At 38.7% G+C, this 17,266-nt stretch overlaps 1 protein-coding gene across 5 annotated transcripts in view; it reads left to right on the top strand.

The window, feature by feature from the left end:
- grid2 (glutamate receptor, ionotropic, delta 2) overlaps window positions 1-16,974 on the top strand; it is a 749,910-nt gene extending 732,936 nt beyond the window's left edge. The window contains exons 16-17 of one of the 5 annotated variants that reach the window (XR_007040614.1): window positions 10,779-10,862; window positions 13,829-13,959. Coding sequence is in view for 3 of the 5 variants with exons in the window: in XM_047381418.1 (XP_047237374.1) it covers window positions 13,829-14,281 (453 nt within the window). In the remaining 2 variants the exon portion in view is untranslated. Of the gene's footprint in view, window positions 1-10,778; window positions 10,863-11,264; window positions 11,572-13,828 lie in introns of those variants that run through there. The other 4 variants (XR_007040615.1, XM_047381419.1, XM_047381420.1 and 1 more) reach the window with 4 other exon arrangements.
- The last annotated feature ends 292 nt before the right edge of the window (window positions 16,975-17,266 follow it).

Genomic DNA, 17,266 nt, shown 5'->3' with positions numbered 1-17,266 from the left:
TTATTATTAGAGTTAGTATTAAATTATCAAAGTGATTAACCAAAGAGACGTCCCCTGCCAAAAGCAAACTAATATGGATTAAAGTGAATTAAGCGACAAATGTGACTGAACTTAATTGGAAAGGGAGTTCATTTTTTAAGTCATGCTTTAGCCTCTTTTTAATCCTCATTACATCATGATCTGTTTCTAATATGTCAAAACAAAAATCTAGCATAGTATATGAGACAATCGTATCCATCATCCCACACCCACATCATTTTACTTTGTGTAACATCTTTAAATAGAGCATTCAGTGGCATTATTTTGTGCTGACAGTTTTAAATCCTCACCATTTCTCCACTATGTTAACAAGTTACAGTTGGTAGTTTTCCTGCAAAATACCTTCTCTTTTAGAGATTAACTAGTTGTGTTGTTAATGTGTTGATTAATCTGAAATTATGCAAGTGCAAAAAAAACATTTAGCAACCTTTTGTTCATTACACACAGTTAGTGTTTTATGAAAATAGAGGAATTTTAAAACAGCCCTTGGAGTGCAGTGGAACATGACAGAGTGAAAACTACTGAGTCACTGTTAAACATAGATGTTTATATCAACATCTCTCACTACCAAAAACAGCAGCAGCATTCTGTCGTCGTAAATTAGCAGCTCCACCACGTGAAATATCTAATCAGGCTATGTGCTGATGATCACCTCAGCAGGGACGCCGTTTGAAGCAATCAAAATGACTCCAGTAAGATTTTCCTGTGGTAGGAAGCCTTGTGTCTGCTGTGCAGCAGTAGATTTTTTAGCTGCATCATTCTGTCATAGGTGATATCTTCAAAGAGAGACTCAAATGGATGCATGTTGAATTGCTTTTCTTTCTATCACGTCAACACAAGCTCAAGCAATTTTCATCAGCTTTATTTCAAGAGGTGTCCTCTAAGTCAGTGTTTATTTCAGTTTATTTTTTCCAGTAAAAAATGAAAAGCTGCTTAAACTTGCCTCCAGTTCATCCTCCAATACCAGCCCTCTTCACATCCCTCCCCAGGCCCACTGCTATGTTTACTAAAGCACAGAGGGAGAATAAAGGTTCGTGTTAATAACTTTAATCAAAACTCCAAAATTGCACCAAAGTGTCACAGGTTTTACATCCACAGCATGCCCGTGAGAAACTCAAAGGAATGTAATTATGTGTGAAATAATAATATTTTCACTTCTGGTTTAGAGTTAATCATTTATGTGTCGGTAACAAATTGGACCGGCACAGATAATGTTTTTGAGGAGAATGTTTTTGCCATCAGGTAAATTACTTCCGCTTCAAACAATTGCTTTTTTCCCCTCTTAGGAAGCAGTTTGATAAAGGCAGGTCAAGGTTAAGTTGTGGATAATGGCTTGAGAGAATTAATGAGGAAGCATTTCCTCCCTTTTTATTGAACCACTGGTCCTCATTCAAATAGTACTGTCAATCAGAGGTAAGGGCTTCTGATTGGTCTAACAACCTTTATTACTGATGTTGTTGTTTAAAGAGTCTAAATGTTCATGATTACACAAATTAAATTTTCAATGATCTCTTCATGATCCTATCTTCCAGAAACATGTACAAGAAGTACAGTTTTCTAATATCTGTTTTTGTAGTGCTTTTAAGTAACATGAACATCAATTTAAAAAAATGACCCCAAGATGAGGAATGGAAATCGTGAAGCTACTGAAGATAATTATCAATTGGGTTACTTTTCATGATAAAAGACCAATAACTCCAGTCATCTCGAAAGCAATTTAGGGGAATGTTTCCACATAAAAACTCTATTATCCTCTGGTTCCAAATGATTAAATAAGTGGACGCTACTATCTAGTAAATCAGACAAAAATCATTGCATGACTACTTTGTTACAGCTTCTAAAGTGTAGGTGAATCCTTCAGTGATTTCTGCCGTTTTGACTAAAGCAGCCGTTTCACGTTAAGCGCGCAAACATACAGCAAGCTGAAATTGCATTTGTTTTCTGTTGCCAGCAAATAGTTGCTTTGTGACTTGAATGATGTGTTTCATAAGATGTGATCACTTTAGTGGGCACAGTACTGTGTGGCAAGCAACTTGGAAGTTTTCTTGGCCTTCCATGCTGCAGTCTAATGAATAATTTCCCACTGCTTGGAACAAAGCACCAACTGCCGATGATTAGGTGGCTTTATTACATGTCCTCGGGGCTGTTTGTTCATTGATCTATTTAAACATAAAATTGCATTTGCCGTCCGTGTGGATTTTTTCTCTTTTGAACTGAGTACTTTTAGAGCCAGCGTTGTTGATGTCACAGTGCCGGTCGTCTTAATTGGCACTCCTGGTAACGATGTGTAAAAGCCCTTAAAATAAATATTATCTTTATTGCAGCAGCATACTCTCACATTTACTAGCATAGACACATTTATTCTGGAACCAGTTTTATCTATTTATTAATTTATTTATTCGTTGTATTTTATTACATCTTTCAAAAGATCCACAACTAGCCTTAGTTTTTCTTAAATAACTATTTGGCATATAGATGGCATCCATTGGTTGTTATGGAGACTTCGTCATCTTGGGACAGGATAATACGTTGAGCAGCCTGCGCAAAGCATGTAAAAAACAGACTCTATTCTTAATAGAGAGCAAGGTTTGCAATCTTAGCATTGAATGCACATACTTAAAAGTGATAGAAGCCTCATTCAAGTTAAAACTGACATATGTTAGATTGATCACTTCTCGCCACTCCCTTTCTAATGTCGCCCAGGGCATCTGCCAATCTGGACCATATCAAAAACTGACACTGGTTGCAGTTTCTCTAAAGGGATTGTTAGAGGTACAGCTGGATCATTGGTAGTAAAAAAATACTTTTAACATGGGATATGTTTATCTAACTGAATAAATGTTCCAAAATTTGAGTTTTTAAATTTGGCTATTTAAATGTTTTTCAGGGTGAGGTTATCAACCTTGCTATTTATTTCTTTTTATTTCTTTATTATCTTTTCCGAAAGTACCAATAAATGTGGCCAGCGTTGTTTAATTATTTTTGTACATTTGTCAGAGTAATACTTGATGGATGGTAGTTCATTGCTCGTAAAATAAAACAAAAATATCATCAGTATTTTACCTTGGGATATATGTAGCACTATTATGCAACTGCCTGCCATCATCTCCTTGTTTACAGTTTTTTTTTTCCCTTCACGCATAAATACACCATAAACCCCCTACCTGCAGCCCCCTGCTCAGATTACAGCTTTAATCTGTCATTCAGACCAGTAGTCGTGTCTGCCACTGAGCAGGCACAAAGACATCAAACCTTAGCTTGAACCCAAAGTCATGTTAAGCACAGTGTGGCTCGACTGCAACACAAACAAACACACCCGCCCCCTGCTATCTTCATTAACCAGGAAGAGCAGCCAGCGGAATCAACCCCAGACTGAGCGCAGTAGTGGAGCCTCGTCAGTGAATGGAAGGGACAGCAGGGATTTAAATGGTGCTGGTCTTTGATTCTTTTTGTATTTCTTGTTCAAGGTTTTGCACATGAAGGCAGCAGGCAGTTAAAGAAAAGAAAATCACTAGTATTGATTTGGGAGCTACCTGTGAATAGACTTCCTATATTAGAATTCCACATATGTTCTCTATCAATATTAATATGTGAGGTGTTTTGGCTATTGTGCAGTTTATGCTTTAGGGGATAAAAATCACTTGCATATAAAAATAAGCATTATTATAAAGACAGAAGCAAAACAAATATAATATGCCTATTGAATTGCTACCATCTATGCTCCCATGATAAAAATGTTGGCTCCGTCAGTGGTTGTTTTTGATGACTGACCCCTGACATTTACCCTCCACCCTACCTCAGCCGTGAAATATCGACTGCTGTTGGAACATGCAGTGGTTTCCTGAGAGCAACTACCAAGCCATAAGGGCTTGTCGCATGATTGAACTACATCTAAAAACCTGCCCCACCATCGCATTGACCACATGGGAGTCATCCAAGCTGCATTAACCAAAGCAGCATTCAGTTAATCCACAATCCAATAAGCACAGACACTTCATGCAGTGATTGGCCATCTGTGTGGATGTTGATAGTAGCAACAATTTGAGCTCCTCTCTCAAAGTCTCCACTGGCTGTGCAACAGCTGTAATCGTTTTTCAAGAAAGCATGAGCAATTTGAAATGCTTTGTGGAGATGTCCGCAACTGTACACCACGAGGGTCACTATATTGTCATTCTTCTGATAAAGGCAAGTTTAGAAGAGCTTACCACATGAAATATTTTTATTTTGGCTAAGTATTCATCACTTGTTCCATACCATGCTTAAATATGTATACCCCTTGAACTTTAGCACATTACTCCATGGTTACAACCACAAACGTCTATGTATTTAGGGGATAACAAACCAGCTTTGTTTATAGAGCACTTACGACCCACCGGACCAAAGTGATGTACACAGAATAAATGCAACAACAGTCACATGATACAAAAAATAAATCAATAAAAGCTAATAATTAATTTTAATGAATCCTAAGATACACAGGCAGCCAGGCTAAAATAGGGGAAACTTTTGTGTGCCAGTTAGAAGACATGCAGCAGCATTCTGTACCCTCTGAAGCTGAGAGATAATAGAATAACTGATTTATTTTTAAATTGCGTTACAGTAATCTAGCTGAGTGGTAACAAAGTCGTGAATTACTGTTTCAAAATACCGCTGAGAAAGAATTGACATTACTTTAGCCAGCTGCCTCAAATGGAAAAAAAAGGGATTTAAAAACTGCTTTTATGTGGTTTTCTAACTTCAGTTTAGAATCCACTTTGACCCTTAGTAACATTTGGCCTCATTTACTGGGTCAAGGGACCAAGATCCACATAGGAGGTCTCAGTAGAGCTTCTAAAGACCATCACCTCAGTCTTTTCTCATTAAACAATAAAAAGTTCACAGCCACCCAGGCTTTTATGTCACACAGACATAAAAACAAAATTTAAAGAGAGATGGAGTCATGTTTTGGGGGTATCATCCGTGTAACAATGAAAGGAGATCCCATATTTTCTAAATAATAGAGCCAAGAGGAAGCAGGTACAGGTCCTTCTCAAAATATTAGCATATTGTGATAAAGTTCATTATTTTCCATAATGTAATGATGAAAATTTAACATTCATATATTTTAGATTCATTGCACACTAACTGAAATATTTCAGGTCTTTTATTGTCTTAATACGGATGATTTTGGCATACAGCTCATGAAAACCCAAAATTCCTATCTCACAAAATTAACATATTTCATCCGACCAATAAAAGAAAAGTATTTTTAATACAAAAAACGTCAACCTTCAAATAATCATGTACAGTTATGCACTCAATACTTGGTCGGGAATCCTTTTGCAGAAATGACTGCTTCAATGCGGCGTGGCATGGAGGCAATCAGCCTGTGGCACTGCTGAGGTCTTATGGAGGCCCAGGATGCTTCGATAGCGGCCTTTAGCTCATCCAGAGTGTTGGTTCTTGAGTCTCTCAACGTTCTCTTCACAATATCCCACAGATTCTCTATGGGGTTCAGGTCAGGAGAGTTGGCAGGCCAATTGAGCACAGTGATACCATGGTCAGTAAACCATTTACCAGTGGTTTTGGCACTGTGAGCAGGTGCCAGGTCGTGCTGAAAAATGAAATCTTCATCACCATAAAGCTTTTCAGCAGATGGAAGCATGAAGTGCTCCAAAATCTCCTGATAGCTAGCTGCATTGACCCTGCCCTTGATAAAACACAGTGGACCAACACCAGCAGCTGACACGGCACCCCAGACCATCACTGACTGTGGGTACTTGACACTGGACTTCTGGCATTTTGGCATTTCCTTCTCCCCAGTCTTCCTCCAGACTCTGGCACCTTGATTTCCAAATGACATGCAGAATTTGCTTTCATCCGAAAAAAGTACTTTGGACCACTGAGCAACAGTCCAGTGCTGCTTCTCTGTAGCCCAGGTCAGGCGATTCTGCCGCTGTTTCTGGTTCAAAAGTGGCTTGACCTGGGGAATGCGGCACCTGTAACCCATTTCCTGCACACGCCTGTGCACTGTGGCTCTGGATGTTTCTACTCCAGACTCAGTCCACTGCTTCCGCAGGTCCGCCAAGGTCTGGAATCGGCCCTTCTCCACAATCTTCCTCAGGGTCCGGTCACCTCTTCTCGTTGTGCAGCGTTTTCTGCCACACTTTTTCCTTCCCACAGACTTCCCACTGAGGTGCCTTGATACAGCATTCTGGGAACAGCCTATTCGTTCAGAAATTTCTTTCTGTGTCTTACCCTCTTGCTTGAGGGTGTCAATAGTGGCCTTCTGGACAGCAGTCAGGTCGGCAGTCTTACCCATGATTGGGGTTTTGAGTGATGAACCAGGCTGGGAGTTTTAAAGGCCTCAGGAATCTTTTGCAGGTGTTTAGAGTTAACTCGTTGATTCAGATGATTAGGTTCATAGCTCGTTTAGAGACCCTTTTAATGATATGCTAATTTTGTGAGATAGGAATTTTGGGTTTTCATGAGCTGTATGCTAAAATCATCCGTATTAAGACAATAAAAGACCTGAAATATTTCAGTTAGTGTGCAATGAATCTAAAATATATGCATGTTAAATTTTCATCATGACATTATGAAAAATAATGAACTTTCTCACAATATGCTAATATTTTGAGAAGGACCTGTATAACATAAAGAGGAGGCGGCCTAAAACTGAGCCCTGCAAGACCCCCACACAAGAGAGGAAGACACATAAACCCAAATATAGACACAGAAAGTATGCTCAGCTAAGTAGGACCTAATACAGTCTAGAACTGTACCGCTGATGCCCCCTCAATGTTCGAAATAAAAAGTAAGATCCTATGGTCCACTGTGTCAAAAGCAGCTGATAAATCTAAAAGCACAAGGACAACACAGTACCCACAGTCAGTTGCTGAACATTTTTAGTTAAAAACTTTCAAAAGGGCTGTTACTGTACTGTGTAGACTTGAAACCAGACTGTAAAACCTCTAAAATGTTCTGTTCTTTTTGGTATGCCATTAATTGCTTGAAGACTACCTTCTGAAGGATTTTCAAAAGAAATAGCAGTTTAGAAATTGTCCTGTAATTTGCAAGAACAGGGTGTCAAGACTGGGTTTCTTAATCAGCGGCTGGGTAGCTGCATGTTTAAAATTTTCAGAGAGTACTATACATTTCATCATCCAAAAATGCAAAAAGAATGACACACTTCAAACCTACAAAGACATGGCCATCCACCTAAACTAACAGGTCTGTGTAAGGAGTGCATTAATCAGAGAAGCAGCACTGGAGGTGCACTGGTCGGATGAGAACAAAACTGAATGTTTTGCCAAAATGTATTTATCCACACCAAAATATAATTGAGGGGTCAGACTTCAAAATGTATGTTGACAGACACTGTTCTTTCATTCTTACTGAGCTTGATCTATTTTGCAATAAAAAATGGGCAAACATTTCAGTGTGTAACTCATTGGGCCTAAACTACTTAGAGCTGGAACTGAAGCAAAATGTGGTTCTACAAAGTATTGACTAATTTCCTAAAGACAAATGCAGGCCACGCTCTTCAGATTTTTAATTACACAAATGGAAAACCATGTATCATTTTTCTTCCACTTGACAATTATGATCTACCTTGTATTGGATCATCACAAATTATCCTGATACAATACATTAAGGTTTAGGATTGTAGGTGTTAATACTTTTGCTGTATGAAATCATTGTATCATATCTAAAAGTAATAGGAATCTATTACGTCATGCTCAAATTGCCATCTGTGCAAACTCTTTTAGATTAATAACCAGCATCAAAAGTGGTCCATGGTACATAAACGTAGATAGTTGAACTGGGACCAGTGGAGCACGTCCGGACTCATTGATCTGGGGTGAGGCAGATCTAAGTTTGTTTCAAAGCACCTAATTAGATAAATTGCATATGCAGTAATTTATTAACTGGGGAAATATCTGACTCCATGCTCAATCTGACTCCCTTAGTCAGGGCCAGCAGAGTAGGTTTAGTTTAAAGTCATCTTGCTTCCCAGAGGTAATAATGTAAAGGAAACCATAAAGTGTGTTATTAACTTACTAGATGGTTTTCTCTTTTCAAATGAACTTGATGTCCCTCACAGCACTGTCTCTGCAAATGCTTAAACCACTTATGACCACCACACTGAGCCAAGAGCATGTGGCTCTCTGTGAGGTTTTACAAGCTTTGAATAAAATAGTAAGGCTGTCAATCTGAAGTTTATGCGTGGGCCCTGGAAAACCTGGCTTTATATGATGCACAAGCACCAGAAAGATGCGTTTGGGGCTTAGACTTGGCATGGTGAGCTCCTTCAGTAATCTTCCCCAACACTGTGAGCTACTTCATCCAGTAAAACATGCAGTATATAAAGTCTTTAATACAGAATTTGATGGATTGTCTGCTGCTTGGCATATTGAACGTCTTTTTTAGTAAATTCACAAACCTTAAATAAGATGGAATAACTTTAAAAGCAGTTTTGTCAGATGAGCTTCCCTTACCTTTTGCAGATGTTTGTTAAACAAAATGTGTGGACTGTTTACAAAGAACTGTAATTACAGTGCTAATGATTTCCAATTAGACAGATGTATCATTTTCCTCACTGAAGATGACAGATTTTCAACTTCTGTATCTCAGCTCTTAACAGTTACACACACCAGCGAGCCAATCCTCACATCTGCATGCATACACATCATTAAAGCCGAACATTAAGCCCTCCGTCTTCATCATGTCAGGCTTGTACTGGGGTGATAAATGCAAAAATATGTCATGTCATGGAGCTCATTATTGCAATCTTTGCTCTGTATGTAGTTTGCTTTAAAGCAGCTGCCAGATTTTTATTCATGCCCATTCCTTCTCTTCACCAGCCACAATCAAGAATGTGGTTTCATTACTTTCAGTGACAAAATCCACAATGTAGGATGGATGTAATTTTACTTCAACTTCATAATAAGTGCAATGTATCATGACTACAGTCATCCATCGAATCATCTGGTCAAATTTATCCTGCCCCATACTATACACGCTTCCATACAGACGCGCTCCCTGCATACACAACCCTCTACCCTCTGTTTCAACTCCAATATAGCTGAGCTGTTTGTGTCTCTGTGTTCGTTCTTAATCTAACTAAAACATGCACATTTTGTATATGTCCGTACGTGCCTTTACATTCATGATGTTTGCCAAAATGCTGTGCTACCTGCTTTTAACTTTGAGCTATGTGTTGACGTTTGTGGCCATGCTGTGAAGCTGTGTTGTGGAATGGAATGGCTGGTGTTATCTTTAAGCCTGCTTCTTGGTGCGAACATTAACCCTCACAAGCACAGACACACACAGAATTAGCTAATGTGGGCAACAATTGACAAGAATTTTGGCATTCTTGTGAACATTGGACAAGGATATTGTACAAAGTAGGAAAAGGTTATTCTTGGTTTTATTATTCTTTGAAAAGAAATATACTAGCCTTTGTGTCCTAACCATATTTCCAGTTAAAAAGATGCAGTTCCGCAGAAATCTTCAGTCATTCTTGGTTTCTTTACTCTAATCTTCAAATCTTTCAAAGTTTGTTTTGGCTGCTCATTTACTCACTTTTAGTCCTGTACCTGAACATAAATTGGTTGGTTTTTGGATTGTTAGGTCTCTTAATGTTGACTTATAATTTATTTTGCCAACAGTATGGCTTCAAAACGGAAGAAATTAGCTAGTTACATAACCTAAAACTCTTCAAACAATCACTCCTAAATTACATGTTTAGGCACTTTAATAGCAGCCTGATGGACACAATCAATTGCCATCTATTTTATTGACTCTATAAAAATACCTTAAAAAACACAGTTTGATGAATGTAAAATAGTATTTTACTATTAGCAAGGGAATTTCCAAAGTGCTAAATAAATAAAATGATAATGGTAAACATATTTAAAATATACATTTTAGAAAGTTAATAAAACAAACACATATTAAAGCAAAAATATTGGCTGTTGTAGTCTAAAATGTCTTCTTTTGTCTTCTAATTGATTACTTTCATTAATCTTATGCACACACTGCACAACATGTCGTCATGATCAGGTACAATGGCTGGAAAGTCAATCACAACACTCTTCAAAGGTTACAAAAACAACACTCTTTGGAAGCGACAAATAATGTATTCAACTTTTGCACAACATTATATTGTTGCTAGACTGCCTTTATGAAATCCTTTATCTTATAAGTACTTCACTTTTGAAGTCCTCAGAAACATCTGAACTGATTGTAGGTGGATGTTGGAGGGAACTGTATTCTAGAGCACAATGTTTGATTTATTTATTTTTTTCTTTTTCGAGAAGCTCCTAAAACTCTTGATGAGCAATTTCTAGATGATCCTCACATCATTCATGGTGGCTGTATTGCCAACTCTTTTGGCCTGTATATATATGTTCAACCACAATTTGGTATGAAAGAGTTCTGTTAGTAGACCTACACACATTTGAAAACTCAAACTTTTTAGTACTTATTACTGTCAGAACTCTTCCATAATGGTAACATCTGTGGGTTCGACCATATTTTATATTTCATATAGTCTGTGTAGATTTAGTCTGAGAAGAGCTGGCACTTTTTGTGTGCTTCATTTATTCATAATGTCTTTTCTTGATACAAAAGCTAATTCTAGCCTTTTAACATTTAAGTAAAAAATTTCAGCTCTTTTCATTCTAACTCTGCTGAATGAACTGTGTCACTGTGCCTTAAAGCCCTCATATTGCCTTTTTGTTTTGTTCTTGTAGATAAGTACTCTGTGTTGAGGGGTGTAGCAGGCGAGGGGGAGAGAGAGCAATACAAAATGGCATTTAAACATCTCCCCTTTCCAGGTATATAACAACTGTGTGAATGTCTCTCTCTCTCTCTCTGAGGACACAACACAGAGCGACCTGCTTAAACGTGTGTGCTGACTGACTGCCATGTCTTTCTTCTCGCTCACCCCTTCCCCCTCCACCCATGTGTCTCTCCAATTTACTTCTCTTCCGTCCACCCCGTCATCTTTCAATCTGCCTGATCTTGTCCGTCTCTCATCCTTTTCTGTCTTGGCACGCCTGCTGTTTTGTCTGCCTGTGCTTTTGTTTTTTTGTTTGTTTGGACTTGTTTTTATCTTCCCACTTCTCTCACACACACAAAACATACATGTGAATTCCTACACATTGCAATCCTCCTTTTGGTCTCTCCCCCTTCAAACCAAATTTGTTCAACCTTTACACGCCACGTGCCAACGTCAGGCACAGACAGACGGCCCATCTGCCATGCAAGCTGCCGATCAGTGTCCCCACAGCCCCAACGAACACCCCCTCTCCCTGGGCGGTCAGACCCAGAACCAGACCGCCAACACGGCCAACACTGCTGGCTCCACTGCCACCCATTACCAGCCCCCAGCATGCTGCGACATTCCCTGTGCTCTAATCATGCAGCACTCCTACGAACCCACCAACCCTTCTGAGATCACCCCCAAAATGAGAATGACCACGTTCACCACCTCACCTCCCACTCCAAGGTTATACATACAATAGAAGATAAATAAAATCATTGGTTAGTAAAGCTTTAAGACGACATTGTACATGAATGATCATTTGTGAAAGGAGATGATTGACATCAGGAAATGGGAAGGAAAACGTAGTAAAGCTGGAAGCAAAATTACCTCTTTTCTTAAAGTTTGTTTACCTGGCATGTTGCCAGATGAGTATATATGCAATAATGCCTTGCTGCCGTTAGAGGGGGCTGTCTCCATGTTTGGACAAAGAGCCCTTCTTCAGCATATAGTTTAAGTCACATGGTTTTCACAATATGAAATCTTTGTAATAAGATATACTTTCTATAATAAAAAGACATATGTAAGCCAAAAGAAACTTAATTTGGCTTTTTTCAAATTAAACCTTTGCCTTTAACAGTAAACTAGTGTATAAAGATATTAGAAATTTGCACTTGTGGGAGATTTTAATCATTTTGAGATTCAGGGTTAACTTCTTCTATATAAATAAAAGAATGGATGAAAATATATAGAGATATATTATTAAGGTATTCAGGTTTTGCTGCTTTAATCTTCTATTGCTTCAGGCCACTTTGCTCATTCCTTGTAGCCACCCTGCATTTCCTCTCACAGATGGCAGAATGACCATTTGTGATTCAATCCTAATATCCACCTCCTTTTATTTGTGCCGATAACAATCCCTCTCCTTAAGAATCCTATCTCCCAAACTCCAAATGTGCCTAGTTTTGACACAAACATGAGCAGTCCCTTCGTCCTCCCACTCCTCCAATAGTGTCTCTTTTAGATGGTAACTGGTGGGGGGGCCACTGCTGGTTCCCCCATTGTCCTCGTGAGTAGGGCCCGAGAATTCAGCTGAACATACCCCCAGATCTGAAGGAAACGGTCAGTAAATCTCTGTTTATCCCCTCTCTTGTGGCTTCCTCTTTCAAAAAACCTTTCTGACTTTACCCAAATGCTATCACTGTGAAATCCAAACTCACCAACCTGTGTCTCACCTCTCTCTGACCAACTGTTCTTTATCCAAAAATGTAATTTTAGAAATTTCTAGCAGAACTTTTTATCCCCCTACTATTGACCTGACCCCCTTCCACTTTATATGCACCCCTTATTCATTGGAAACTGACAACCACTCCCCCCCCCACCCACCCACCCACCCCCACCCCCCCCAACACCCTCATACTCACCCTTCTTTATGTAGTAAAAGCATGAACTGCCTCTCACTAAGCATTTCAGCCTTTCTGTCGTTAAGTTATATGTCAATATAGTCATAAATGTACGTAAGTTTAATTTATCTCATACAGTAAGTTTGTTTAAATCTTAAGTTAATCTATGTGCTTTGGATGACTAAGATTGTTCAGTAGTACATGTACATGACTGTATGATCCTATTATAGTCTATAATATTTAAATATTAAATTGTGGCCTGTAAAATCTCACTTGAAATTGGGATATTAATTTCAGAGTGAATGCTTTGCAAACACAGGCCAAGATGCAATGTAGTGATGACAATTTCTTAAGCATTTCAAGCTTGCTCGATAGTAACTGATACCCTGGAATGGCAGAGCACACAGCATGTCAGCAGTGTGTCGTCTCTGTCCATTCCTGATTATTTGCACACCCTTAAAGACCTTGTAGAAGTGTGTGTATGTTTCTTTTTGTTTTTATCCTGACCACATCTCAGAGTGTGCTTCTTTATCCCTCCCTCCATCCTTTCCCCTCTTTCTTGTTTTGCTCTTCCCACTTCCTGTCACCTCCATTATTTTTCTGTGACCATCAAACAATTATTTACCGCTTTTTGTGTCATTTACATTTTCATGATGGGTTTCACAATATGTTTTCATTGTCTACCCCTTATTTGCATTTACCTTTTTTCCCCACTTTTGTTTTCACTTGTTTATTATACATATTTTTTTACTGGTTGGATCGATTACATCTTTGTTACTGAACACAAATACACTCTATTGGTTCTCCAAATGTTTTGCCCTATTTCCTTCATTGTTGTCTCTCTCGCTGAAATCTACAATGCCTCACTTTCACACCATGCTGCCTTTATCTTTCTTACTTTTTTTTCCAACATATAACCCTCATTTTCTTTCTCATCAACTGCACATTTTTCCCTCTTCTCTATCCACCCATCTTTTAACTTTGCCTACAAAATTCTGTTTTATCCAAACTCATCCTTCCTCTATAATACTTTTTACCACTTTTCCTTCCATTGATATCTCCTCTCTTCCTGCATTTGTCATCGTCACTTCCTCCTCTGCTCTCTTCTCCTCTACCCACCCCTCCCCACATGCAGGACGATAAGGAGATTGACCTGGAGCACCTACACCGCAGGGTTAACAGCCTGTGCACCGAGGACGAAAGCCCCCACAAGCAGTTCTCCACCTCTTCCGTCGATTTAACCCCCCTCGATATGGATGCGCTTCCTGCTGCCCGACAGGCTCTTGAGCAGATCAGCGATTTCCGAAACACACACATCACTACTACCACTTTTATCCCTGAGCAGATCCAGACCCTGAGCCGCAGTCTGTCCGCCAAAGCCGCCGCTGGGTTTTCCTCTGGTTTTGGTGGTGGCACCGGCCTTCAGGACCACCGAACTGCCGGGGTGGGCCCCTTTAGGCAGAGGGCCCCAAATGGTGGCTTCTTCCGCAGTCCTATTAAAACTATGTCCTCCATCCCTTACCAGCCAACAGGTCCAGGACCCAACTTTGGATATGGCAATGATCCAGACAGGGGCACTTCCATTTGAGGTGTTGCAATGGATGAAGTTGGTTTGGGAGGAGAAATAAGAGGAAGAGTGGTCTGAGTATGTCATGGGGTGGTTGAACAAATATGTGGCTAGGCTAAAAAGTCAGAGGATATATATATATATATATATATATATATATATATATATATATATATATATATATGTATATATATATACATATATGTGTGTGTAAACAGGAATATTTGTTTCTGTTTGTAGTTTCTGCTCGGGTATCGAGGAGTGTTAATTTTGTATGTGGGGGGAAAAAAACGAAAAAGGTGGAGGTCTGAAGGGGAATCCTTCATTCTCCCACAAACAATGCATCTCTGCTTTATTGTTGTCATTCTTGTGATTGTTTGGGGGGTTATTTTGGGAGTTGCATCTAAGAGGGGACCTGTTTTTTATTGATGTTTTAGTTTTATGACATGAGGACTTTCTCGTGTAATACGGAACTGACCTGACACTTGTTGCTGTATGAACACTCTCTTGGTGGGTTTAGTCAAAAACTACTGTAACACCAAGACATTATCTTTGTTAGCTCCAGAGTTGCCATTGATGAAGGATTTTAGCTGTCTTTAGCCATTAAACAACTTCCAGGGGTTCTGACTGCTAACAAAAATGAGGCATTAATATTATGAAAACAAAACACATAGGTTGTCTTTAATTGAACACCCTACAGCTTGTAGTGGTTTCATTAGCCCCTAGGTGAACAATGAGGATTAAGTATCTCCAGTTTAACTCTGCCTTTTCACTATTTGAGATGCCGTGCTCATTATTTTCTTCACCGGTGTTGTTGTATCAATGCCTTGGGTTTTGAATATGTAAGCAGGATGGTATCCACATGGGGGAGTCTGACCAAGACATAAGGCCTCTACGGTGCATCAGTGTGAAAACTGTTGAATTGCCATGACAGTACAACAGCGTGTTACTGTAACCCACCAGTTCCGGTGCATCAGTCTTTAAACTTCTGCCATTTTTGGTGCATCAGCCTGAAACTGTTTTCACCACTTTGATGCACATTAAACTCTTTGTTAATCCTTCTGCACTGTACCAGTGCCCACAGACCTGTAAGTGATTGTATGTAGATTTTACCTTTTATTTTTGCTCACCTGTATTGTGCTATCTGCTTTTCGAGTCAAGGTGAGACCCTCCAACCAGACTCTCAGAGGTATAGGAGTAAATGGACACTCATAAAAAGCATCTGAAAAAGTGAAAAAAAGTCGAGGTGAAAGACTTAACAAAGCTTATGCTCATGTGTCTTTTATTGAGTTTTGTTTTGAGAAAAAAAAAAGATTTTAATGCGTGGAACGTGCTTTGATCAGGACGTGCAAAAAAATTAACATTGTTCTGAGTTGTCTACTTGTTTGTTTTTTTTTATATCTGAGCAAACTTTGGAAAAACTGCTAAACAATTGCTGTAGTCTCTGGTTTTGTGTCACAGAGTCATTCAGATGTCTGCTCCTTGATTTTTTCTCTGTTTTGATTAACCTTTTAGTGCTACCATAGCTCTGGTGTTTAGAAGATTAAAGCTCGCTCTCCAATGTCATATCACATCCAAGAATCATTAATCACATCTTATCATGTTCAAGTGCTGAAACGAAGTAGAATCTGTGTTGGGACAAAGCCATTGTGACAACATCTTCCGTACAAGTCTTCTGTGACAGCCAGCTAGCGGTACCCTCTCAACTTCCAGAAAGCTCTAAACAACTCCTGTGTACTGGAAACACTTGGAAGCAGCAAATCATTGTTGAGTTGGAGGTTAGGGTAATGACTTGAAGAATCAGTGGTCATCAGAACCTAATGAGTCCAAAACACACTGACTTCATGTTTTTCACAGTAAAGGTTATATTTATATAACTTGTTTTTTTTTAAGTGCCAATTAATTAAAATGAAACCATTAAGGTACATTTTTATTTGGTGGGGAGTGGGAGTGGAGCACTTTTGTGGATTACTTTGTGGATTAGAGGGCAGGTTGGTAAAGTGGAACCAAACCTTTTAATTTTACTAACACTGTATTAATAATTGGTAATGTTAGTTGTTTAGAGCAAGTTTTTGGTTTCTTATGTTTCTGAGCTAAAGCTGCAAACTGTTGTGTGTAGAGAATTCAGTCGAGCCACAGTGTTTTGAAGCAAGTATTGTTAGGGTTTCTTTTCTTATATTAGACTACAGAATGGCAAATAGGACACATGCATTTAAAAAGATTTATTTAGTATAAATGAGAGAGACATTATGAAAATGTATATTTTACATGTTGATGCTATTTTTGTTTAACAAAAAGGAAAAGACTATATCATGTTGAGTTTTAGTGGTGAGTTGAGCAGGTAAGTTACTGCCTTTGGTTCTCCCCATCCTGCCTATGGTAAACATACACATGCACACTAATGGTTTGCTTTTTTTTTTATCATTCATCATTCAGATTTGTTTTCTGGCTAAATAACAAAACTTGGCAGGTTCACTAAAAACAATGCATGCACAAACTTGCTGTTTTAGCTATCTGTTAAAATTTTTTATTTCTTACATAGAACTACAGGATTTACTTGATAATTTTCCAGGATTTATGATGTACAGTATTTAATATAGGCCTATTTTGTTGTATGTGTTGCATAATATTCAACAACCGAAACAAACTGGGGCCTCTGTTACAAGTGGCAAAGCTTTCTGTGTATAATTTGTCTAATAAACAGGTTTTCTACAGTGGGATGGTATGAGTTGTCTTTGCTCATCTGACAACCAGAACACTATTGACCTGACAATAGTGATGAATGATTCCTTTTGCATTTTTTCATGCAAACACGATGAAAATGCAATTTCAAGAGAAACGGTTTACATTACTGTATTAAAATGTGTTTTTATGTGAACAGTAGAATGGCAAAAGACTACTAAAACACCTGGCCTCTTCTTTTTGTCAATAGATGTTATTAATCCTTATTTTTCAGGATTCTACCTAACTCTCTACAACTGCTATCTTATTGATAAGTTAAACTGC

This window comes from Girardinichthys multiradiatus, chromosome 12 (assembly GCF_021462225.1).
Source record: "Girardinichthys multiradiatus isolate DD_20200921_A chromosome 12, DD_fGirMul_XY1, whole genome shotgun sequence".
Taxonomy (NCBI): Eukaryota; Metazoa; Chordata; class Actinopteri; order Cyprinodontiformes; family Goodeidae; genus Girardinichthys; species Girardinichthys multiradiatus.
The sequence above is the reverse complement of the archived record's forward strand: the minus strand, read 5'-3'. Positions and strand labels throughout refer to the sequence as shown.